The 26,166-nt window shown below is 45.3% G+C and overlaps 1 protein-coding gene across 1 annotated transcript in view; it reads right to left on the bottom strand.

The window, feature by feature from the left end:
* Nucleotides 1-18,570: 18,570 nt before the first annotated feature.
* The window catches only part of Tcerg1l (transcription elongation regulator 1 like), a 182,121-nt gene continuing 174,525 nt past the window's right edge, over nucleotides 18,571-26,166 (bottom strand). Inside the window, exons 10-12 of the mRNA XM_055608896.1 lie at nucleotides 25,962-26,051; nucleotides 21,566-21,684; nucleotides 18,571-19,424 (exon numbers count right to left, since the gene is read on the bottom strand). Coding sequence (XP_055464871.1) covers nucleotides 19,268-19,424; nucleotides 21,566-21,684; nucleotides 25,962-26,051 — 366 coding nt within the window. The 3' untranslated portion in view covers nucleotides 18,571-19,267. The remainder of the gene's footprint in view (nucleotides 19,425-21,565; nucleotides 21,685-25,961; nucleotides 26,052-26,166) is intronic.

Raw genomic sequence — 26,166 nt, forward strand, 5'->3', positions numbered from 1 at the left:
CTTCTCTGCTCCCAGCTTCCCCAGAGCCACCCACCTACCCTGTGCCTTATGGAGCTCTAAGGCATCAGTGGAAAAGTGTCTTAGTTTATAGCACCAAATTTAGAAACCAGCATTTGTAGGACAGGGCCCGTCTAAATGCCAGAACTGTGTGTGCCAGGGACATCCTTTGCTCCTTGGACCACTTTGTAAATGGGTCAATGGAATTAGAATCATAATGACAGCATCTTTCTTCACCCAGGCAGCCAGTACACTAAGACACACACTAGCTTGTCATTCCTGGTATCAGAAATTAGCAGATTAAACAGAGTTGAAAACAACAAAAGAAAAAAGGAAGTAGCAGTTCTTTAATAAATAAAGAATTACAGTTCACGTCTATACAGAATCAGGTCACCCATGAATTCTGTCCAGTAAGGCAAACGCAGAATTTTTGGAATCAGTTGATTGACTGGAGAGAAATCCAAAGTTACAAGTCTTTTCTGAATGATGATTGATTAATGAGTTATGCTACTCCTAATGTGAAAGACCAGAGGCGACAGTTAATATGGACTGTTAAATGGACAGCATTGAGAGTTGCCTTATGATATGCCTGGGAGTATGTTTCCCATGGGCACATGTGGCAGCTGAGTGGGAAGACCTGGCCTGAGCATGGGCATCTCCCAATCGTCTGGAGGTTCAGATGAAATAAAAAGTAGACAAAGGATGCTCCCACACTTGAAAACATGGCCCCTGCTGCTGCCTCCATCACTGTAGCTGTTAGAGCCAGTTTCTTTGGCCTTTGAGTAGGGATACTATAGTGCATCTATCTGGCGTTCAGCCTTCGACTGGGACTGTACCATTATTCCCTCTTGTTCTGAGGTTTTCAAACTCCTGAACTCAGCAGCTGCCTGTTACCCAAACAATCTAGCATTCACATGGCCGTGGTAGTCCTGCCTAGTCTGAAGTCTAAGAAATCCTCATTTTTACTTACTATAAGAGCTATTATAAAGTGCATACACACAATTATATATGCGTTACTCCAACTCTGCTCCTCTGGACAACCCTAACCTATATAACCTGGATGCTGGCATCAGTTGTCCATCTGGGTCTGTTTGTGGGTTGAGCTTTTAGCAGGTCTACATGTATCCCTCATCCAGCCTCTCCACTTTCCTCAGGAGGCCTTTGCCTTTCTCATGTCATCTCCTTTCACCAACAAGCATGCAAGGAAATAGCCCCTGAGAGACGTGCTGGTGCTGTTTTTCTCTGAGACACCTGGGTATCCTTACAAGAAGACAGAGTAAAGGTTGATCTGTGAATTCTCTTCTCGATGTTAACAGGACAGAAATCAGTGACTGATGGAAATGCAGGAGAATGCATGCTTATTTGCAAAGAAAATAGTTGGAAGACCGCACAGCATGTACAGCTTTAGCTTAATACAAGAAACAAAATCCCAGGGCTGACCAGTGGGAACTCCAGGCAATATATTTTGCTGAGAGTTTTGAATGTAAACAAACCTTAGGAAGACCCAGAAACAAGAGTTTGATTTCCCCACCTAAAGATGTAAACACAAATCAAAGGAGACCTGACTTTAAACTTCTTCAGGCCTTATCCATGACTGCAACTCAGCTTGTAACCCTGAATCCTGCAGTTGATCTGAACCTGAAAAATGCTCTGAGGTGAATACAGAACAGAGTTCCTCCTGTAATACAGCTTTGCTTTCCACAAGTGGTATAGTCACTACTGTGTCTCTACATGTAAAACGCCATGTCACCAGCAGACAAATTCCGCTCTGAGGAAGCCTTGTCACTGTAGACTCTCACTGGAATATGACGGGTATAGCATTCTGGCCTCAAAGAAGATAACACACCTCACCCCCAGGAACTATCATTCGGAATCAGTAACACTCTGGACATGGAAACACTTCTCAGTTCCAAGCAGGCCTCTTGGTTGTTGGGAAAACAAGTGAGGCAAGGCCACCCACTGTTTCTGTAGCTAGGGGTCAGCCACAGTGTCAGACAGGAAAAAAAACAGTAGAAGGTGGGAAGGGAAGAAAAGTCTGTTTGGCTGAAGAAGGAAAGAGCATCCTGGAAAAGCCAGAGGAAGGGAAAAAAAAGTAAACGTTAAACCAAAGCTGCCTGTTTTATTCACTTTTCTCTAGCTGGGTTGAGACACAAGGCCAGAGATAACTTATATAAGGAAGGGTTTATTCAGCTTATGCTTCCATCACAGTGGGGAGGCAGGGCAACAAGAAGCAGGCATGGACATGAGAACTGGATCTTGAGAGTGCACATATCTTCAAATGCAAACATGAAGAAGACAGAACAGGAAGTGGGGAAACGTTATAACCCTGCCTGCCCCCAATGACATACTTCTCTCAGCAAAGTCCCACCTCCTGAAAGTTCCACAGCCTTCCCAAGCAACATCACCAGTCAGGGACCTCTAAGTCTTCAAATATGTGAGTTGGTAGGGGATGTTTTTATTCAAACTACCCCTCCCCCCAATAAGTGTTCAAGGGCAAACAAGGAATCTAGGGAACAGAATGTGAGATTAAGATAATAAGATATCCCTACAGCCATACTAACCTGAATGCATCCAATCTTTTTTGATATCTGAAGCTAAGCAGGGCCGGGTTGGTTAGATTTAATACTTGATGGAAGAGGACAATAAACTGTGTTTATATGTTCTCAATTATGAGCAAAGCCTGACACGACACATAGGGAAACAGCATCTAAATGGCAATTCAGAAGAAAAATATAGACAAGAAAATTAAAGTACATGAAGAAAACCTGTGTTTCTGTTTGGATTGCTTCTTTTGTTTTGTTTCTGCAGTGATGTGGTTGAATTCAGGGCCTAGATTGATCTCCAGTCCTCACATACACTAGGCAAGTGCCCTAGCCAACAAACATGCAAATACCCCTTTAAAATATGATATTTACCAGAACAGAGCCAGATCCCCTGTTCCTGAAGAGGTCTATTTAAAGCTATACATTAGGCTAATGTGTAAGTTTCATGGAGTATCAATAAAAATGCAAATAAGTTCTTTTTTTCTGAAATCAAATAAGTATTTTCTAAATTTTATTTTAGAAAATGGAAATACCTTTAAAAATGTAAAGAGGGAACAATGAAGGGAGACTTACTAATATTAATACTATCTAGTAAAAATACTAAATATATGGTAAAGTCTCTGATTAAAACAGCGTATTGTTGGAACATAATTTAGCAAAACAATAGAAGATTTGAAATTCCATAAATAAACCCAAACATGGGTGAAAACAGAGCATACTTCAAAGACAATATTAGACTCAGAAAGAAACAGGAAGCTTTGGGGGTACCTGAAAAGCTCTAGGCTCCCTGAAACTTGTAGGCACAACTCACTGTGCTCACAGATCTAAGTAGATCTGAGACCTAAGTGTGACAAGAGGACGAGTGCAAACATCAAGCAAGGGAGTGGGTGAATTTCTCTGCAACCTGGATACAGTGAGACAGGGCAAGATGGTGGCGAGATTCCTCCATCTTGTCTTCTTGTTGAGGCCATTTTAGTTTTAACTAGAATTTGATCTCCTTGATGGGAAGCCCTGTGAAAAATTACTTTTATTCTAGGGGCCTGAGATCAAGATACTTTAGCTAACTTAGTTAGCTTCTGCTAAACTGCCTGCCTGTGCAAATCTCCTCCTCCAGCTAACTGCTTATCTTAGTGTCTGTGAAACTGTTCGCTTGCACAAAATCTCTTGTAGCGGCTTATCAGGAGACCAGGATGTGGCTTTTTGCTTTAAACACACACACACACACACACACACACACACACACACACACACACACAACCCTTATTCTAAACAAGTAGGACTACACTTGAGTCCCGAATACCTGAGTGTAGTCCCAGCTGGATGGAATAAAAATAAAAACTCAATTGGCTGTAGACTGTGTCTGAGTGGTCTTCTCAGGTGGACTCTGCATAACAACAGGAAGAATGTGTCTGGTTGGGACACAAACTGCGTATCAATAAAATGAAAGATAGATCGGGAACAGGGATGAACTACTTCTTTAGTTGTGTGGTACAACTCATTGAGACATTCTCCCTCCCTCCCTCCCTCCCTCTCTCTCTCTCTCTCTCTCTCTCTCTCTCTGTGTGTGTGTGTGTGTGTTGAGTGGTGTACCTATGTGGGTGTGAGGGTAAATGAACCCATGTTTGTACGTGCAAAAGTCGGGTGCTTTTTCTTCTATTGTGGTCTGCCTTATTGCATTGAGGTAAGTTCTCTCACTGAACTGGATGTTTGTGGTTTGGGCTAGTCTAGCTAGCCGGTGAGCTCTCAGGATATGTTTGCCTCTGCCTTGCAATGCTTGGGTTACAGGCACATGAGGCCATGTCCAGTTTTCATACATGGGTCTTGAGGATTCATTTAATCTCAGCTCCCTGTGTTTGTAGAACAAGCGCTCTTGCCCATCAAGGCATTTACCCAGCTCCATCTTCCTGGTTTCTTGAATCATTTTTGTGTAAGGTAAGTAGATACTATTTAGTTTGCACTCCCTACCCCAAAGAGTACCTGCCCAATACAGGGCTGAGCTGGAGCCACAGTTCATTGGGAGGATGCTTTGGAGGTGAACACAGAGGCTTCTCAGGCCACATGAGGACAGCACTCTTCAGTCATGTCAGTCTTGGCCCCACTATCAGAAAGTCCTTCCTATCCTGACTGTGGCTTGTCCTTGGTCCCTGGTGAAAGTTCTTTAGGCCTTTCCCAAACTGAAAAAAACATTCCTCAAAAATGTTTTCACATTGCTCATTCCACTAAATCCTACTCACACCCCAAAATACTGCTCACACCACTGAACACTGCTCACACCACCGCACATTCTCATGGTTCTGTTTATATAACAGCCCCAAGATATTTTCTGTTTATGCGCTCATTTAAAATGCCTTTATAGTAAAATAAGATTAATGTTTCAAAAAGATATTGCATAATTCGAATTTCCGAGACTCTAATTACCAAACACCTGCATTTTCCAGAGTGGGAAAAATTGGGAGCTGTGTTGGGTTAAATGAAAATTCACATGGGGAAACAGCTGTTACTTGTGAGCCAGTTCTGGACTCAGCTATGGGTAGATCACCCACGGGACAAACTTGTCCCATCCACTCCAACACGCACACATGTGAGTGCTCACGCTCCTAGCTTGCTATTTTAGTGTTCAGCATGCTGAGTCATGTCACTCACATTCACAGCCCTTCCCTGTAGCACCCATGCTTTGAGAATAGGAGTGCTCAAAGCACTGTAACGGAAGCCCATGTTTCCACTAGGACAAGACCCTTTATCCCAGATCCATACCCACATTTGCTTTCTCTGGCCCTCCCCACTGTCCAGCATTGTTTAGACTCAGCTGTCCACATGTCAAGGCATTTCTAGTTAACAGTCTAGATTACTGAGAAAAAAAAAAAAAAAAAGAACAAAGCCCTGGGTTGGGGCTTCATAGGCAGGAGCAGATGAGTAGAGTCACAGGCTGTGGTGCCTCCCACAGATTGGTGCTGAAATGGCATCAGGTATCACGAATCTTCTGTGGAAGTCCTGGAATGACACTAAGACTAGTGCTGTTTATAGAAGGCCTACTGGGCTGTCATCACCAAAGCATAAAGGTGGCTTAGAAATGACATATGCTAAACCCTCAAATCCAGAGGAAGGAATTGGCTCTGGCTGCCCCAACTGATGCTGCCTAGAAAAAAGGCAGAACCAAGCATCTCAGAAAAAGGGATGGGCCAAGGACCAGCAGCACATCATCTCTAGGATGCTCTTTTTGATCCACAACCACTAAACCTCCTGCAGGGTTCAAGACACTTTAAGGAATTCACCTTGCACCCAGCCTCTTACTCAACATGTAACCAAGAAGAACTTTAAATCTTTGGGAGGCTTCCCCGTAAATATGCCTTTAGACGCATATTAAAAACACAAGCCGTCCTAGAGGTGAACATGGAGCTAAGAGGCTGATGTTTTTTTTTTTTTTTTTCTGAAGATATTTTCATTATTTGATAAAGATTTAAATGGATTTTAACTACCTCCCTAGATAGTCCTTTTTAAATGTTTTAATTTTAAGGCCTTGCTGGCTTAATACATTATATGGTGCATAATCAGGTTATATATTCTCCGTCCTCTCTCAGCCTGAAAAATAAGAAGCTGGGATTATAGTAATACCTCTGCAGGGACGATTAAGCTCAGCAATCACAGAGCACAGCTGAGATCATCGCAGGTCCCAGCTAGGGCTGTTGGATGTTGATTCCCTTGCCTGTCCACACCAGCATCTTCGACCTATCTAGCCCACCACTGGCTCCATACCTAAGGAAGGTGGAGCAGAGACTCCTTCCCTGGGTGCAGGTAGCAAGGATGACTTAGGGGGCCACTCCCCCCGCATTATGCTGGAGGCATTAGATGTGACTGGAGCACATTATGGTCCAGGGGCTTCATACCTGACCCCTCTACTCTGCAGCCTCTATTACATGGGAATGTCTACCTAGTAGAAGTAACCTAGGTGGACAATGTTTCAGGAGTTCGCCCACCTAACCCTGTACACACGGGTGCAAGTTGCTCCTCCTGAGCCTCCCAAGAGCTTGTAAAAAAAGGTTCCCAGGTGATGTGGGTACTGGCAAGCTGATGTCTGTAGATGAGTGTCCCTCAGCACACTCAGAAAAAGCTCCCTAGTGGGTTTCATCTCCTACCAGCAGCCACAGGACAGTGACACTGTGCTGAACACCCAAGTTTTCAAAACATCCTACTCACGCTCCAGGCTCAGCCTGAGGGCATACTGCTTCTGTGTGACTCAATTATAAAACATGGCTGGGCTGTCATTCGGTGCTTCTGTGTCTATGTGAGGCTTGTGTGAGTGGCCTTCTTGTTACTGGGAGTGGGTATGGGGCACCTGATATGGACAGAGCTGTTCTGCAGGGACACAGCTTCTACTGACCCACAGCTTTGTTCTGCAATGAGATGTCTGGTTAGGGTGGTCCAAGCCCACTTCTGTTTCCCACTCTGGGAGCTCTCCAAGGGCAGGGCAAGAGTTAATCACTTTGATCTCTACAGCTGGAGCCAAGGTAGAAACATGGAGTCCAAACAGCCAAGGAGCCCCTCAAGGACCAGCACTCTTCCGATGTCAACCCCAGATTTGCTGTCCCAACTTTCCAAATAGTTGCCAGATTTCAGCCTGGCCAGGAAGCACAGACCAAATGAATCAGCACAAGAAAAAATTTACTGCTGAGGCTGGTGAGCAAGGGCAGGACTTCATTTGCTGCCTTGGTCTTGGCTGAGGCATGCAGAGCAGAGAAGCTAGGGTTTGTACAAGCCATTTCCACTCTAAAATATGGGGTTAGGCTGCAGGGAGAGTGCAAACTGCAAGAACTATTTATTATGTGTAGGACGGTAATAAATATTTCTTTTATATCCTAAATAAAATCTAAAAATTCAGAGTGTTTTGTGGGCCACTTTTATGTCTTCCCATTATGGTCCTGGGCCTGTGATTTAGCTGAAATTTAGTGCAGTGAAAATGAGCTACAAAGAGTTCTCTCTGACCCCGGGAAAAGCTATTTGGAACAACTGTCCCTTCACAGTCCACATAGCCTGTCCTGACAGGAATCCCACCTGAGCAGGTACGAGTCAGACGCCATGGAGAGGAGCCTTGGCTGGGATTCCAGGTAGAAGGTGGGTCACACAGTGCTTGCTTCTCACCTGGGTGGTGGTTTTTCAAGATCTTTCCTTTAAGCACGGGGCCTGCTAATGCGTAAGAGCAGACGGTATCTTTGCAAGTACATTTGAATCAAGAAAGCATTTCAATGCTGTTAGTCCAAGAGAGAGGAGGAAAGAGGCATGGGGGAGGGGTGCAGAGCCCTGACTTTGTTATTAAATGTGAGCATTGGAGAAGCAAAAGACGTCAGAGCAGCAGTAAAAGTGATTCATTCCTCAGCACACTTTGCCAGGGGTGATTTATTATAAAGAGCATATGGGACGCCCACATTTTGCGACTTATGGCGGAATTAGAGGGCTAAAATGGAGAGATTCGTCTCCAATGGACGTGGAGATGTATCAAGGGAAATCCCCACTGGAGTCCACACACCGCCTCCTTCAGAAGGCACTGCAGAGTGATCTGTCCTCTCTTGGGAGCCATCATCCCATTTGTTTTCATTTTCTTGATTTCCACATACTCCAGTAGACAGTATCTCTCCAAAGGATGATCACAGGGGCCAGGCCATGTCCCCTGGGAGCCCTGAACTGCAGGGAGGTTAGGGATCTGGGTAGGGGTGCATGAAGACACAGAGATATGGGCCCTGCAATTTGAGAGGGGCGAGAAGTGGGGAGACTTCTGGAACCTTGGACTGTGACACACACATGCACACCCTCACCTACCATTTTCCAGTGTTGGCTTTAATGGAGAAAATTTTGCCCTACCAGCACACTGCTGGTTAGTTTAGAACACTGTCATCTTCAGAAACCGCCATCAGGCCCTGGGGACCAGAATCACACTTGAGGCTGCACAGTACGAAGGGACCTTCTTAAGGATTTGTCAGCAGGAATGTTCTAGAATGAAACATTACATCCAGAATGTCTTCTCCCCTCAGAGGCCATTTTAACACCCCCCCCCCTGACTCCACCTCCATCGTACACAGTCCTGGTGTAGTAGGAGCGGAACAGAGTCTGGTGGCCTCTGCAGAAGTCCCTGTGGTCTCCTGTCTCAGGACAAAGAAGTAGATGGGGAAAACATGGTTTAGAAATGGAGCTTATTAGGAAACAGAGGGCATTCCTGAGAGTAAGAATTAGCCAGTGAACTGAGGGAAAAGCCACAGAAGGCTAGGCCACAAGGCCCAGGACTAGTAGAACATTAACACAGCATACCGCTCTCCTGTCTGTATATATGCCACAAGCTCACTCTGTTTGTTGTAAGAAGCCCAGGTGATGAATGGCTTCCAGTCTTTCTCTGGCCAAAAGCTTTTTTTAATATTAATCTTGACCCCCCCCTCTCTTTTTTCTATCTGCCTGCTCAGGTGGAGTAGGTCAGTCACAGGGCTGACAAACTCTTATAAGTTCTAGGTGACCTGGGTTGGAGACATGTGGGCTGTATGAACACAGAACTGTTGACACAAAGATTCTGGTGGGGTTCCAGGCACCTGGGGAAAAGGCGCTAGGCTGAAGGAAGGTGTATAGACTATGGGTAGTGAGAACTGATGGACAAAGAAGAAACCAGGTCCCTGAATGGGCTTGGGATGGGGATAGGGGCAGCAGCTACAGAGCTGACCTGTACACATGAGATCCTCTTTGCCACTCTTGAGACTGCTTGGTTTTCCTAAGCCGCACAGGCTTTGGAATATGCCAAGGCCTGTAAGAGCTCTGCAGGCTATGACATTTCTTCTTGCCTATGCCCAACAGGCTGGTGTAGTAATTCTGGCCCTCTTTCTAATTCTTTCTAGCCTCCTTCAGGTTCCAGGGATCAGGGGAAGATTCCCAGTGTTTCAGCTGGCCTTCAGAGAGTGGCGCCTGGGAGAGGCAGGATGAAGTGTCCTGAGCGCCTCATGGCAGTGTGCCTGAGCAGGTGGCCTGAGGGCTCAGCAGAAGGCAGATGAAGCTGTTATTCGGCCGCTCACTCATAAGAGTGTTCCATTTCAACGCAATCTCTGTTTGTGGGTTATCCCAGCAGCGCCCAGAGCAAATTGTCTGCTCGAGGCTTTGACAGCAATGAGTTGGCAAAGTCATTTGATTACAAACTTTTATGTGTGGAGGACCGAAGCCTCTGGAGCAGGACAGCAGCTGTTTTCATTTGTGGTTTGCAAACCGAGGTCATAGGAGGGTGAGAGCATTGGATGAGATGATCAGACTGGAAGTAATTCATCATTTTAGGAAAGTATCACCAGCATTGCAAATTCACCCACAGCCTGAAGAGGGTGTCTCAGAAAACAAGCACCTCGGTGCCAGATAAACAGTGGAGTTGATACCCCATAAAAATCTCCCTCCCTGCACATCTGAGGCTTGTCAGAGCAGGAATGGACTTGTGTGCCTGTTTCTGGATGGTATTTCATTCTGCTAGAGGATCCACTCATTCAGTCGCCTAAGAGAACATTGATTACTAAGAGACTGGAAGCTGGTCCTACAGGATGGAAGGCCAGATAGGAGCCAGATGTGAAGATGCCCCAGGACTGCTCCCCAAATTAAATGTGAAATAAGCTCATAGATCATGGCTAGGAGGTGAATGGTTCAAGGTCACTGCTAAGGATAGCTGTCATCCTGTATGACTAAACTGCAATCTGATAGGTGTTCATGTTTCCCAAGAGAGATGTTAGTGAGAATGGGCAAGTGTGGTTTGGAAAAAAATGGAGGAGAAATGGACAAATGTCAGCAAAGAGATTCCACTGCTGTCTAATTGGCTAATATGGAGAATGGGGTACACCAAGCCTTAGCTTCTGTCCATGACTGAAGTATAACTACAGGGTGTGTCCTCCATTCTACCTCTTGTGCCTGAGAGACTCTGGGCATCACCTTCTCAGGAAGCCCTTCCTCTCAGCTAGGAAGAGAGGGCTGTGCAATCATTGTATGCTTTCTGTCCCTGGGATACTTTTTCTTCTTCAGAAGTAAGGAAAGGAGGGAAGAAGGGAGAGAAGGAGAAGGAAGAAAGGACAAAAGAATGGACAATAGGAAGGAGGGAGAAAGCCAGGTTTATGTTCAGTGCAGGACATACATAGTTAGAGAGACAAAGGCTTGGACAAGCAGGATCCTTGACCTAGGGGTCCTCATTAGGGATCAGAAATCACTGGTTCCTTACTAAAACTATCACTCTGTCTAAGATGGGAGAGTCACTTTTCAAACCAGTTAACATAGAGATTGGCACATGGCAGCCACTCTGGCAGTTACTGTTCTCACAGGATTGTCCTAGGAAAGGACTAGCCTGGGCAAAGGCTATGGTCTCAGCTTTCAGGGACTCAAGTGTTTCTGTACTCCCAGCCTTTTTTCCCCACATGTGCCTCAGCTCCTATATTCCACCCATGAAAGCCCTGTGACTCCTGTCACATAGCACAACCCCCTGTGCCACACCCACTTCAGCTGCTGGTCTCTCTATGACACTCACTGCAAAAAGATAATGCCATTTTCTTTGGTCTGAATTTCTGCCTCTCCCAAGCTCATATGTAAATCTAGGCCTCAGTAGTGGGTTAGTAGCCTGTTCAAAGAGCCCCAGAGAGCTCCCAGGCCCCTTCTGCCACGTGAGATTGCAACAAGAAGGTTTGCTCACAAGGATGTGCTGTAAAAGCTCCACTATCAATTTGACTGGATTTTAAATCACCATGGAAACACCTATGGGTACATCTATTCAGGTGTTTACAGAAACATTTAAAAATTTTAACTGAGAAACCCACCCTGCGTGCAGCACTCTGTATGGGCTGGGGTTCTAGACTAAACAAAGAGGGAGTGAGCTGGGCTCGAGTGTTCATCTTTCTCTGCTTCCTGACTGCAGATGTAGTGTGAGCATCTGCCCCAGCCACTGCCACCGTGCCTTCCCTGCCATGATAAGCTGTATCTTCAAACTGTGAGCCCAAGCAAACCCTTTCTTTCTTTCTTTTTAATATAATTTTTTATTTATTGCAATTTATTCACTTTGTATCCTAGCTATTGCCCCACCCTCTCTCCCTCCCAATCCCTCCCTCTCTCATCTCCTCCCATGCCCCTTCCCCAGTCTGCTGATAGTGGAGGTCCTCCTCCCCTTCCATCTGACCCTAACCTATCAGAGCTCATTAAGACTGTCTTTCATAGCCTTCCTCTGTGGCCTGGTAAGGCTGCTTTCCCCTCAGGGGGAGGTGATCAAAGAGCCAGCCACTGAGTTCATGTCAGAGACAGGCCCTGTTCCCCTTTCTAGGAAGCCCATTTGGACACTGTGAGCTTCCACGGGCTACCTCTGTGCAGGGGGTCTAGGTTATCTCCATGAATGGTCCTTGGTTGGAGTATCAGTCTCAGAAAAGACCTCTGGGCCCAGATTATTTAGTTCTGTTGTTCTTATAGAGCTCTAGACCCTTCCAGGTCTTTCTATCTCCTCTTCTTTCATAAGATTCCCTGAACTCTTCCTAAAGTTTGGCTAAGAATCTCAGCATCTGCTTTAATACCTTGCTGGGTAGAGTCTTTCAAAGGCCTTCTGTGGTAGGCTCCTGTCTTGTTCCTTGTTTTCACCTTCATCTGCTGTAAATCATTTTTTTTTTCTTAAGGTGCCTCTGCCAGGTATTTATTTGATCACAGCATTGGGAAAAGTAGCCACTGCTGGCTTTTACCAGCCCTGTGCCTACATACTCCCAGGCAGCCTTTCACCTGTCCTGCAGCAGCTCCCTGCTTCTGGGACTTATCCTTCCAACAGCTTCTGGTTTTCATAAAACTCAAGAGATCTTTCCCCTGGTGCTCAGTCCAGTTGCTCCAGAGGACATGCAAGGGATTGAGTGGAGGATCAGAGGAAAGAAGGGACAGCTAGAAGGAGTCCTCATAAACCCAGGGCCCTTAGATACTCTGGGTCCCTCAGAGACTAGAGATCAGGAAGGTGATAGCCTGAAGATGAATAGTCAAATAGTTTTGTGGGCAAGTGATGTCTGGGAGGCCTTAGAGTTTCACAAAGAGAACACGTTCCAGAATTCACTGTGAGGACTGTGGATGGGACTGAGTAAGGCAAGGGGGAGGGATATGGAGCATGACATCTGCTCGAGGGGCATTTGACAGTCAATTGTTGATTGACAGATGGTCGCTTTTGGGCCCAGAGTCACATCATTTGAGGCAGGAGTAGCCGGCCACACATGGCAGTCAGGTACCCCGGAGACAAAGTAGCTTACAGTGACTGTAGCATTTGCTCATCTCTGGGACCTGATCTGAGTGGGCTGAGGTATGCTCCCTGGGTGCTATGGGCTCCTCTCACAGGCTAGTGGTGAGCTGAACCATCTGAAGGCCCACTTCCTTTCTTATCTATTAAGGCTGCTTATCTGAAACATGAGCCATCGTCTTTCCCTATGCTGGAGCTGCCCCTTAACTGATAGTTCTTCAAGGAGCCTAGGAGAGGTGTCTTCAAAACAAGAGGAACTGGCTAGCGGGATCACGCCCAACTTCTACTGATGAAAGAGGTCAAGACACCACCCAGGGTCAGGGGGGTGAGTAACAGGGGCACACCTGGCTTTGTGTGTATGTATGCTAACCTGGGTGAGTGAAAGGGAGGGGGAGCTGCTTATCTCTGTCCTCTGAGAAGCCAGCACGGCCTCAGAAAGACCGCAGCTCCTTGTCTTACCTGTATCTCCAGAGAGCTCAGATTACTTTATGAGCACAAAGGCATGTTTTACAGTGCGAGTCTTAAATATTGTGTCTCAGAGCACAGAGCCAGCAGGTGAGGTGTCTCAACAGAGGACAGCTTTTGTCAGTAAAGCCTGAGAGCCCGAGGTCATTCCCCAGGACCCACATGGTGGAAGGAGAGAATGGACTCCACAAGTTACCCTCACAGCCACACATGCACCGGATTAAATAAGTGAATAAATAAACGACCCACATATCAGCCAACAGTTGGCTGGCAAATGCCCCTCATGCCAGTGGTGTCACGCTCCATGTTCCACCCCTTCTCTCACTCAATTCAGTCCACAGTCCTCAGACATGCTCCCCTCATCAGACTCAAAGGCTTGGGAGCCAAAATCCACTCCCCACCACCACCATAAGCATTACTGCTGGGAGCAACTGCATGATGGCTTGGTAGAAGCAAGCGAGTGAGGTGAGTTTCCTGGAGGCAGCCCACTTGTTTTAGCACTGCTGACTAAGGTTGTATCCCCGGTATAGGCAAAGACCCAAGGATTTTGCCTCGACTGCTTACTGTTGCTACACTGCCTTTCCTTGTTTGTCTCATATATCTGGCATGGCAGAGACCCTCACTGCTTATTGCTTCACTCTGTTGGGCAGATCTTCTGCAGATTATTTTGAAGATGTACCTTTCTGACATAGTGCTATTCAAATGAATCGGTGATTTCATAATGCCTGATGATGATTTAAAGAATTTTTGACTTGATTCAAGTAATTTTAATATCCTCCTTCTTGTGGGCCTCTATATGTCAAGCACTTGATTTACACCAAGAGAAAAAAACTATCAAAACAAATTAATAATCAAGAAGATTCTAGGTTTGGTCCAAAGATAAGACCCAGGTGTATACCATGATAAGAAAGACCATCTGAATATAAAAACAAAGAATAAATGGTTATCTATACAAGACAGACCCCTGTTTCTTAGAATAATCTTGGCATAAAAAAATTGCTTTGAACACATAATGAGCATTTGAACTAAGAAAAATATAAATTTTCTGCTTTGAACTTATAATGAGCATATAGATAAAACCACTGCTTTAAACTTACAATAATCAAGGTATCTAGTTAGATATTAGGATCAATAGTCAACTCCCTTTTTGTAAATTTATTTTTGAATGATCTAATTTTTTCCACACATAGAAAGTCTTTGTATTAGGGAGTATAAAAACCCAATAAAGAATTAAGCATTTGTTGAGGCTATTCACTTCACCCAAATATGTGTCTGTCTAATTGTCTGTCTATATTGTATATATTTATATGTTTACATATATGTGGATGAATGGTGTCTTTGGCAGCTCCCTTGAGCTATTGTCTATTGATTATATGTATGAATGTGTATAAGGTTTGTAAATATCTGTCTGCTTTGTCTGCCAAAGGTGTACATTTTTTTAATGTTTCTAAGTTATTAAGTTTGGTAAATGATAAGCAGTCTGGAGTGTTTTATCGGCCTTCATAATTAGGACTCTACCTTCCAGCAAGCCACTGTTCACTGTTCACTGTTCACTGCTGAGCCACTGAGTTAAAAGGAACTAAGGTTTTTCTTTTTACAACCCCTTGTATTTACCTCAAGAAACTGTCAGGGATGCAGCCGCTTGTGCTCTGAGTTAAAGGAGCCATCTGGATTGACTGATTAAGACCCTTTGCTGTCTTTTTCTATAGAGGTTCTCCTGACCAGCAGCTCTTGGGATTAAACTGTATATAGAGTTAAACTGTATACAGAATTAAAGTGTACATATAGAATTAAACTGTATATAGAGAGATCCCCAAAAAGCAAGGCTCTCAGCCTCAAAGTTTAAGAGTTAAAATGTATATAGAGTGTAACAATGCTACCATCCCGAGAGTTTAAGAGTTATAGAGAGAAATACCAGCCATCAGCTGGTTATCGCCAATGCTGCCACCCACCTTGGTTCATCCTGTGTGCTGGAGCTGGTCTCTAGCACATTACTTGCTCATAAAAACTATTTGACTGTTAGTCTTCAACAAGTTAAAAAGAAAAAGAAAATGCCAGGAAGGGTCATATCATACGATACAAACCTGAAAAACCTCAGCAAGATATTTGCCTCCAATTCTGCTCTCCTGAGCAGCTCAAAAACTCTCTCATCATTTGGCCCCCTCCCTGACAATTGTTCCCTCCCATGTCACCCAGCTCACCTCACTGGGACTGCCTGCTCCAGCTTACCATCTGCAGAGAGGGTCAGCAAGACAGAACAGCAAGGTTTTGAAATAACACAAATGAGCAATGTTCTCTTGTTAATGTGCTTATTTACAGCAAAGCATTTCAATAAAACAGCAGCAGACACTGAGTGAGGCCAAAGCTCTTGGCAGACCAGGCTTAAGAAATGCGTCATTTCTGCCCACGCAGAGGATGCTGGGACAACAGTCCACCCAGGTTGGTCTGTCCTAACTATGTCTGCCAATAGCTCTTAAGCTCCCCTTCTAACCACTGTTACCCAAAGCTAGGGATTTCCAAGGCCTCCCTTCCTAGATGGTCACATAGGACATTCAGAATGAGTAGAATTGGGGCACTGAGGTCCCTGTGGAACATCCACACTAGACAGGAACTTCTGGTGTGACAGGGAAGGGATGAATCTCACCACCAATGAGAAGCTGAGAGCTGTTGAATGGAGAGACAGAAAGGACACTGTGGGCAGAAAACTCACAAGCCTGGGCAAGAGCAGTAATGTTAGGAGTGGGTGCAAATTCCTTGAGAATGCTGTAGGGAGAAGGTGAGGGTGTTAAAGGCACACCCGCAAGGAGATCAGGATGGCGGGCACAGCACTGACCACAGCTACTTTCTGAAGTTTCACCAACTGCTGCAGCAGGAAAGACTGCCTGGCTTCCAAACACACTTGTCCTTTGGGAGCATTCGGTGTCAGCTGATGGACTAATGCAGGCAGAGGATTGATTATTTATGAGTATTTATAATTTAGCAGGGAGAGGTGACCATGGAGCTCACCCTTTTGTCACATTACTGGCACTTAGAATTATCATGACACCTGCAGAACGTAAAGGAAATAGTAAGTGGAAGCTCTGCCATAGTTTGTTGTCTTTCTGGAATGCCTTAAACATACAAAGAAGATTACAAAAAGTGAACCACATCTTCAGCCCTCAAAGGGGGAAGGAGATTCAAATATAACTGACATGCATATTCCTATGGATTTATAGAGAGCCCCCATCTCTCCCTGGGCTCATCTCTGATTATAGCTGAACTCACCTCTATCATATACGTGTTAAATGATCCACAGATGGGCATGAATATAGAGGAGCTGTTTCCAGCACCTCTCTAAGACTTTAAAGAGTTTCTTCAAATCATAGTCAAGTTTATTTATATACAAAAATGTTAGCTCACACATATGTAGATGAAGAGCACGGATCCCAGCTGCTTTCGTACACAGGCCAGGGATGCCTGGGAGTTATTGACCTTGTACTGTGTCCCCCACTGATTCTGTAAATACATGATCCTCCCCGCCTCCTGTTGACGTCGACTCAGAAGCAGCCATGTAGTTGCTGTGTATGGCTGTAGAGCGGTGATGGCACGGGTCAGTCCTGAGAGCAAGCAGAGAGTCCTAAACAAGCACCACTGAGAAGGCTCAATAGAGCAGTAATTACAGCAGAAACTGAACTAAAGCTGAGAGAAAGTCAGGGATGGTGGTGTCCTCAGTGGATGAGGTACCAAAGAGACAAGAATGGTAGCCTTTTTCATGTAGGCTCCCACTATGTGACAGTTGCCAAGAGAGCCTTGACCTGGGGTTCCCAGGATGACCACAGAGGTATACAAGCAACTCCAAGTCTCTCTTCTCCTAAGTTTCTACTGTTGCTAGACCCGGAATCATTTACAAGTTAAGGGGCCCATAAATGACTACATGAAAACTCCTCAACCATGGACATCAGAGAAGAGGCTAAGAAATCAATCTGGGGGACAGATCACATGATAGGTTTGGCTAATTCCTGTCATTGATGATTACAAACCTGTAGCCTGGACTCAGGGAAAAAATCCAACCAGTGACTAAATCATAGTAAGGCAGGATCAACTCAGTAACCACTGAAGTCACATGGCCAGCCGCCATGTGATAATAGAAGTGGGGGAGGGGCAGTTAAGGCAAAACAATTTCTGCTCCAGACCCACTTCTATGGACAGGTGGGTCTCTCACAAATCAATAATGAATACTTTGTCATCTTAAGCATCTCCTGGTTTTTCTTGGCCTATTGAGCAGCATTTCCACACACAGCAGTCTAAACTTTCTTACTCTGAATCTTTGCCATGACTAAGCTGCCAGAGTTAGTTGACTTCCTGCTAGTAGCCAGTCAGTGATATTAGCTAACTATATTAGACCTGCTAATCCCACAGGTCTAGAAATGTTTTGTCTTCAGCATGCACTGACTGGGAGGCATGTGTCCCAGGAACTGACATGGTTCCTGCTGCCCCACACACTTACCAGTTGCTCTATATACTACCTCAGTGCCAGGAGCTGCTGAGGGACCAGGAAACCCAGAGAACTGTGGTGGCTTCTTCTACCCTGGTTCAGTAGGCTCTTCAAACCCTCCGTGTTCAGCAGTGACATTCTAATGGGCAGAATTAGCAGGGACATTCAATAGGCGGGTCAGGGGGTGGTGATAAGTGAAGGGCCAAATCACGCATAGCGACTCTATGGAAGGCAGCTCAAAGCTGCTATGAGGCATTCACTGTGTCTTGCAGGATGGCAGAAGCAGAGGTATGGGTGCAAAGAGACTGACCACCTAAGAGGGCAGATTCAGAGGTGGCAGCGAGTGGACTGAGGGTGGGGTGCTGGCTAGGCTGCAGATGCCCCACTCTCCTGAACCTCAGCAAGGGCCATGAGTCACCAGCAGAGAGAGCAGAATGGCTGAATGGCATAGGTGTTATGACCAGAGCTTGTCAGTATGGGCTAGATGCCACCATATCCAAGTACATTCTAACGTGTGTGGAATCTACAAAGAAGGCAGGCAAGGAGGCTGTCAGCATTCAGTGGGCAAGAGAGGCATTGTCTCTAAAGAGGGACTCCATGGCCTTGAAATAAGTAAGCTGTGATTTTTTTTTTCCATCAGGGTTTGTTCCAGTCCATATAGTAGGCAGATGTAGAGAGTCAGGATCTATCCAGGCAGGTATAGGGAGTTAGGGTCTATTCCAGTATCCTGATACGCTTACCTCCCTCATGCATTTACCTCCCTCAGGAATCTTTTCAAATTACTTGACACATTTCTGCTGTCTTAAGATAGTGATGGGTGTTTCAGCCAGAAAACATGCTGGTTTAAAATATTTATTGATTAAAAAAAATTTTTAATTTTTATACAAAGATGATGAGAAAAATCTCATGCAAACTCTGGGCATACAATAAAAATAACTCAAATAGTAATATGATGATTTTGTACAAAATAACTCCTCTTAGGAAGGATCTCTGACAGCCATCGTGACTCCCTTCTGGCCAGGATACAACTTTCAGAAAAGCCAGTCGCTCTTAGCCACCTGCAGGCGATCACATCCACACGGGGTGTCAAAGGTCTGGTTGTCACTGTGATGAATAAAATGGAACCCATTTCTACTACTCAAGAAACAAGGGGCCTTGATCTAGGAACACCATGGGAGGCCTGCACTAAGGGGATGGCTCACAGAAATCTCGGGGAGGTTCTAGACAGTCCTTCGGAGTAGAGGCAACACCTCGAGATGATGACGAACATTTCCTGCTTCTGCTTTGCCACAAGCCTGCAGCAGGTTTATAATTTGTGTATATTACAAGTAATTTGCATAATTAAAACACTTAAGGACTCGACATCTCATGGCAATTAGAAATGCATCAAACTGGGAACAATGTACAAAAGGGGGAGCTTCAATATGAAACAGTAATTTTCTGAGAACATCCAGAGCCCCGGCTGCCCAGATGGTGCGGTGCCAGCCGGCCACCACCACCTCCCGAGCACACTCAGCTTCCCTTTGTCGTATTGCGTTGTGCACGGGCTCATCTCATTTTCCGGAGCCTTAGTCTGTTTTCCTTGTCCCGTTTCTTTAGAATAAGTATGAACTGGTTGAAAAAGTGCTCCTGATCCTTTCGCTTCTGAACAAGCCGAAACCTCTGATCCCGGCCGTACTTCTCAGCAAACTCTTTAAATGTGGTCCTGGAAGACAAAGGCATTTCTGACACATTGCCCCAGAGAACAGAGTAACATGACCAGCAAGCTCCCAGGACAGGACTTCTGCAGGCCAAGAGGCCGAGAGATGCTGAAGTCAGGGCTGTGATCCGACTTCACTCCCACATCTGTAGCCACCCTATTGCCAACGCTGCTGCAGCCATGCAAGTCTTTGTCCTCACCAATTTTCCTCCTGCTTCAGGGCCTCACACACACTGGAACTGTGAAGCAAAACCCTTCCTCTATTTTTCCCTTAGTTGGTGCCCATTCTTCCTGGGGAGCCCTGGTCTTCTTTGGGAAGCTAATGTCCTCTAGAGACCCGGAGAGTTCTGAGACAATCTTCTAGATCCCTTAACATGGAATTTAACTAGACCCTCCTGAATTGGGGTAGAGACACCCCTATCTGCTTGGCTTTCTACTCTCCTCTGACACTGAGAGTCTAACCATGGCTGTCAGGTAGGGAGGTCTTGGCTCGCCATGCAGCAAACCTGTTGTTGCCAGACCAGGGAGCCTCTGGAGAACACCACAGAGGCCAGCGCTACCCGATCAGTGAGGACAGATCTACCAACCATAGAAGTTTAAAGGGCGATAGTAGTGCCAGGTCTTTGGAGCAACACCAGAACCCAGAGACTGTGGTCCCAACCTGCTCAGCTTTCACATGGAGCTTCCAGGAATAGTAGCTATGGAGTGGCCAAGGACCCAGGATCTGGCATTAACCAACCAGCCCTCCTTCTTCCAGTCATAGTTCTGCTCTGATGTCACCCTGAGTCCCCATCATTGAGGATGGTTGGCTCTGAGCACACAGTGTGCACAGAAAAGCACTCTTCATTCAGAAAACTCTTGGTATTTTTGCTCATTATCTTTACAGAGAAGTTTATGTTTTCCTCCATATCCAATTACTGTTTTAAATTATTGCAGCTTATAGCCTTTCATACAGAAATGAAAAGCATATATGGACACAGCTGCTAAAAGCAAAGTCCTAGGATTTGATTCCTCACTGTCCCCTTTCTTCATTGAGCTGCCAGCTTCCTGCTCTGCCTGCAGTGGAAGGGGGGTGGCATTTGATTAATGGGTTCCATGTAAGGAAGGCTATTTCTCTCTGGTTTCTTTCTTCTTCACTTCTTTCTTTCCCTCTTCATTTCCTCATTTCTGCTTCTTCCTCTAGTCACATAACTGCTGTGGCTATCACTGCACTTTGGTTAAGGACTCTTCAGGGTTGACAGCCCACACTGCTCCCCTCCAGACCACATTGGGGTATCTCTGCAGAGAAGCACCATGGAAGAGAAGGGAGAACAAGAGCCCAGTATGCCTCAGTCATGTTGAGGGGTGGTTCTGGCTTTTTGCTGGCTCTGGGGTGCTCAGAGTGACTGCCATGCATGTGTGGCTATGTCCTGATGACCAGAGATGGCACCAGAATTCACTGTGTGCCCTCAGGTGCTCACACCCAAGCAGAGAGGTATGTGTGCTAGGCTGTCCAGGAGCATGAGACTGGCCCCTTGCTATTGCTCTCACAGGTTCTCAGGAAGGACTTGAGACAGACCACAAGGGTTAACTTGAACAATAGCTAAGAGGCCAGAGTAGCTACTACTGAAAACACTCAAAGGAGCCTGAGCTAACCCCACAATCTTACCCTAAGACCCTAAGACCGAGCTGCCCACAGCTTGGGAGGGCAAGGTGATAGTGAGTGAAGAGAAAAGGAAAATCCTAGAACCGATCTGACTAGTCTTAAGATTATGAACAGCTTTGTAATTATGAAAGTAAATATGCCAAGTGTGCTTTAACCAAGGATAAGGACTTGGGTTTGGGTCCCATGTAGTAAACCAGCTGTGGCCCCGCTCACTCCTATAACTCTACCACTGAGAAAACGGAGACTGAAGGATTATTAGATCAGAGTCAGAGCTGCCGACTTTTGATCTTTGTAGCAAGAATACAGTAACTATGGGGAATTTATGACAAATCACACTGTGCTAGACCGAGAAGTACCAGATTCCCAAAGGGCTTCTGTTGCTAACAGGTCTGTCCAGTAAATGTTCCAACATCTTTGCAACGTTAGAAATAATGAAGAAAGTTGTACAAAAATGACACATTTCTGGACCCAGGAAACACTTGGTGTCTGTATCCCTCCGTACCTGGGTGATACTTTAGATTCTTCTAGAAGTTTCTTGAACTCTTCTTTGGCTAGCAGCAGTTTACTTTTTCTTTCCTTATATTCTTCTTTCATTCTTGTCTTGACAAACTGTTCGAATATCTTAAAACACATGCATGGAAGAAAATCATCGTGATATTGAATCTTTGAAATTAAATCCCACACCCCAAGGCCAGCACAAATGCCCAGCATATGAGGAAAGTGGTTATTTGCCCTGGCTACAGGATCCGCAAGCAAAGCTCCGGTGTTAACCGATCCTATCCACAAAAGCTAAGCTGCTGAGAACCACAGTCCCCAGCTCCCACAACTCCTGGCATGCCCTCCACACAAGCAGCACTTCTGGGCCAACCCATCAGCCCATCTCAGGGGTTCTACACTGGATTTGGAAAGCTCTTTTGTGTTCTAGAAGCTAGGAGCCCCTCCATCCGCATCTCCCCTCACAGTTTTGTACTCTGAGTAATGTTTGTAGGATATCTAACCTACCAGCACTCACACACTGTCAAAACATCCACAGATGCCTCGTCTACTATACTCACTTCCTGTGCTTCTGTAGTTGGCCACAATATCTGTGCGAATGACATGAACTCTGCATCCCTGAGTTCCACACTCTACTTCCCAGGAAACCTCACTTCTATCTGTGAGACCCTGGGGCTTGAAGAAGGCTCGGGATGCACCAGGGACCCCTCTCAAGGATGTCATGTGACGTCTAGACTGCACCAACCATCAGGGAGAAAACTTGATCAAAGATGTAGTTTGAATAAAGAAATAGCAAGCCCTTTTCCCAGTCTAGGGCATGAGAATACTATTTAGTGTGCAAACCCATTCAACACTCCAGATCAGACTGTTTTCTCTTGGGAACCAGGTACCACATAAGACTGAGTGAAACTCCTCTTTGCTACTTCAAATAGAATGTTCTTCAATTATTGCTGCTTGTTTCCCTTGTTTGAAACAAGGTGTCATGTATTTTAGGCTGGCTTAGAACTTGCCATGAGCCTCTGATCCTCTTGCCTCTACCTCCTAAGTGATATGATTGCAGGTCTATGCCACTGTGCCTGGCTTATGCAGTGCTGGGTATGTAATCCAGGGCTTCATGTGTGCTGGGCAAAGCATTCTGTCAACTGAGTTACATGCACAACCTGAATGTTCCTTTTTCTGTAGGAGGGAGTCTACTCATTGTTCTACCAGTAGAAAAATTGTCACTTGCTGACCATAAAGTCAAGGAAGAAGAAAGACGGAGCTGTTCTAATCATAACACTATTCAAGCATTCAGAACACTAAAAAATAAGCTGAAGATAATTAAAATATTTATGGAAACGCAAAATTATCAATAAAAACCCACATGCTATTTCACTGGCACAGTCCATAACCACCCTGTATCAATCTATGCAGATCTGAGGCATTGACTGGTATCCAGCAACCCTGCCAAAGAATGAAGAGGAGAGGGGAAGGAATGGCACACTTGAACCCATCCCTGTCTCTACCCTGATGCTACCATATGCTTCATATCTTTCTGTTTTGTTTCTGATATTTTAATGGGGAAAACAGGGTCTTACTATGTTGCCCTGGGTGGCCTAGAACCCTTGATCCCCTGCTTCAGCTTCCTGATGCTGCAATCATGCCCCTTGCTCAGATCCATTTTTTAATAGCGAACCTCTTACAGGATGTTATGCAAGAAATACAACTCGCCTCCTGAGGACTCCGCACCACTGAAGTGAAATATTCACGAGTACAACTTAAATTTTGAATGTGTGCACACACATTTAAGTAAGACTATGATTGGGTTATTTCACCTTCAAGCAAATAGTGGAATGTGCTCTCCAGCAGTCCTCTAATTTAAACAGAGAGAAGAAGTAAATGCAGGGCTGTTATCCAAATAAAAGTGTGTGGCTCCATCATCAGCTCAGTTTTACTCTATTAATTTTAGAGTGGGCAGAAAGGCTGGCGGGCTGTGGGGTCAGAGCCCAGGAGAAATGCCCACACACCTCCCTGCCTAGAACCATTTATCCCCCTAATCAAATTATTTCCCTTTCTCTCTTCTTTCCCTCTGTTGCTTTATTTAAGCTGCTATAACTCAACATAGCAGGTATATTTCTCCTCTAACAAATTATACCAGTTTTACCCAAATTGGAGCATGACTTTTTAAAAGAGAGCACTGGCCGTTATCTCGTTTTCTGTAGGCTCTGGTGTAATAAAATGAAACACTTCTTGTTACCATAGAAACCGGACTGATTAGCGCTCCTCAGGCCTGGTTCTCTGTTTAGGTTCACTCCATCTCCTTTGCAGTCTGGGTAACTTCACACCAGGAGCCTTAGCTTTCCCCTGTGAAAACACTGCCATGGGAGGGCTCCGCAGATTCTATCAGATGCTTGCTCTCCAATCCATTTGTAATTTGGACTGTGCTTTCTCAGAGAAGCCCAGTCACTGCTCCTTCTCTGCATGCAGTTGCTGTGCCACCAATCATACAACTGCGTCAGGGATGTAGGCATTGGACCAGGATGCTCTCTGGAGGGCAGGGTTCATGGAGACCATGAGGCTGTCTCTTTTCCCATTGCAGCACATTAAGATAGTACTGACAAAGCCCTTGGTGATTTCACAGGGACTTCTGAAATCTTTGGCTACACAATGGGCTCTTGGTATAAGATGTTTCAAGATGCAAAGACATGCCTAGGCAAGTGTTGATTACCCAAGCAGGGACAATTGCAATAGCCCTCTCAGGCTGGCATCTGCCCACTCTAACTAGGGTCTCTGAAAGCCCAGTCTCTCCAGCTTCCTGGGATAATCTGATCCAGAAGGTTCTGCCCCGAGACTCCAAAAAGTGAATTGTGGTTAGTAATGTCCTTTCCATGAACCAAATCCTTTCTGCCTGGGCCTTGGCTCTCCTAGACCTTCTAACGGATACAATTTAAGCATCTGTAATTTAAGGAACAACTGGAGTTGTTGGAGGGCCCCATACTAAACAGGTCTTTTCTTTTAGCTTCTTCTAAAATGATGTTAGCCTCTAAAACCTAACAGTTGGGTGCAGAAAACAATTGGTCATACATCAAAAAGAAAGCAAAAACATCCCCACCCCCCTGCAAACAAAAATGACTATTTGTAAAAGCACAGCCTATATATTTATAGGTTGGCTTGACACATTAGCTGTTTGCAATGGGTCTTCACACACAAGGCGAGCCTGCCTCAGAAGCTCACAGCATCTTACAGTGTAGATGAGCTTTCTTTTTTTTTTTTTTACAAAGAGCAATTGAACTTTTTGCTTTTTAATAATGCAACAAAATGGTGAAATAGTATCAATTATTAAAATGTACAGTTTTCTTTAGCCATAGAAGAATACACATGTAGCCCAAACTCAGCTCACTGAATTGTGTGCTGACATAAACTCCATGGAAAGGCTCCATTCCAAGTTTCAGAAAGGATAAATTGGAGATTCTAGGAGGCCAGCTCAGGACCCTCCTATGCTTCCCAGCCCCTCACTCAGCCTAATAGATGAAGAAATTTTAGTTAAGGAGTAGGGGAGAGAAAGGGTCCCTGGCTGGCTGAGACCAGTTGGGTGCTTTTCATTTGCACCATCTCAGTGTTCGCTATGGCCAGTAACAGACTCGATATAAAATTGTACTCCCCATGACTTACTGGCACCTTGATAAGAATCTGGCAGCTCACACATCAGTGGGTTCCTGGAGATCCTTGGCAATGACCCCTCTTCTCTGCTAACTCTAAAGCTCATTTTTTTTTCCAGTTGCTTTATACAAGGTGAGGGGCAGGGTAGTGACAGGGCCTCAAGAAGAGTCTGGCCAGGTCAGTGACTACAGATTATAGCACTCTGTCCTTATAGCTCTTAACTCTATTCTGCCCCACAGCCTCAGCTAAGATGTGGTGTCTGCAGTCCCTTCCCAGGCTATAGCATATTGTCCTGCCTCTCAGTCATCTTTTTGAGTTGGCTCTGTGAACTTCTTCACAAATAAGCCTGAGCGGATCTCTGGCAAGTCATTCTTCTGGGGAGCCTGGTAGCACCCACTCCAGCCCAGCCCACCCTGACCTTTCCTGGCACCTGTTTCCTACAATAGTAACTTTTACTTTAATTATCTCTGTTCCCTGGCCACCGCTGATTTCCCTAGAACAGTAGAAGAGCAGAGGTGGAACAGTGTAGTCAACACACTGAGTACAGCCATTTGGAATGGGGTTGGTGCTCCAAGCTTTGCGCTTTTATCTTAGACGCCGCGTCATTCCCTGCAGGGCTTGTAACCACACAATAGGACAAAACAGTTCCAGGCATGAACCTCCTCTGGACCTTCAACTTTAGTCCCAAGCTCTCAGACTATCAGGGAACCCAGCAGCCTCCCAGCTTTGTCTCTAGTTCCCATGTTACCTTGCCCCAGAATTACCTGTTTTCGTTCCTCAGAGTTTAGCAGGAGATATCGTGGGTCAAACACAATCTTATGCAATTCTTTCTCCCAAGTAGAAAATGCTGACACCTGGAGAAAGATATTCAATAGAGCTGCTGTTAGCCTCTGATGCTGAGCCTGGAGTGTGTTGAAATGATCAATGGTTAAAAAAAAAAAAAAAAAAAAAAAAAAAAAAAAAAAAAAA

This window comes from Psammomys obesus, unplaced genomic scaffold (genome assembly GCF_907164565.1).
Source record: "Psammomys obesus unplaced genomic scaffold, mPsaObe1.curated_primary_1811, whole genome shotgun sequence".
In the NCBI taxonomy this organism is placed as follows: domain Eukaryota; kingdom Metazoa; phylum Chordata; class Mammalia; order Rodentia; family Muridae; genus Psammomys; species Psammomys obesus.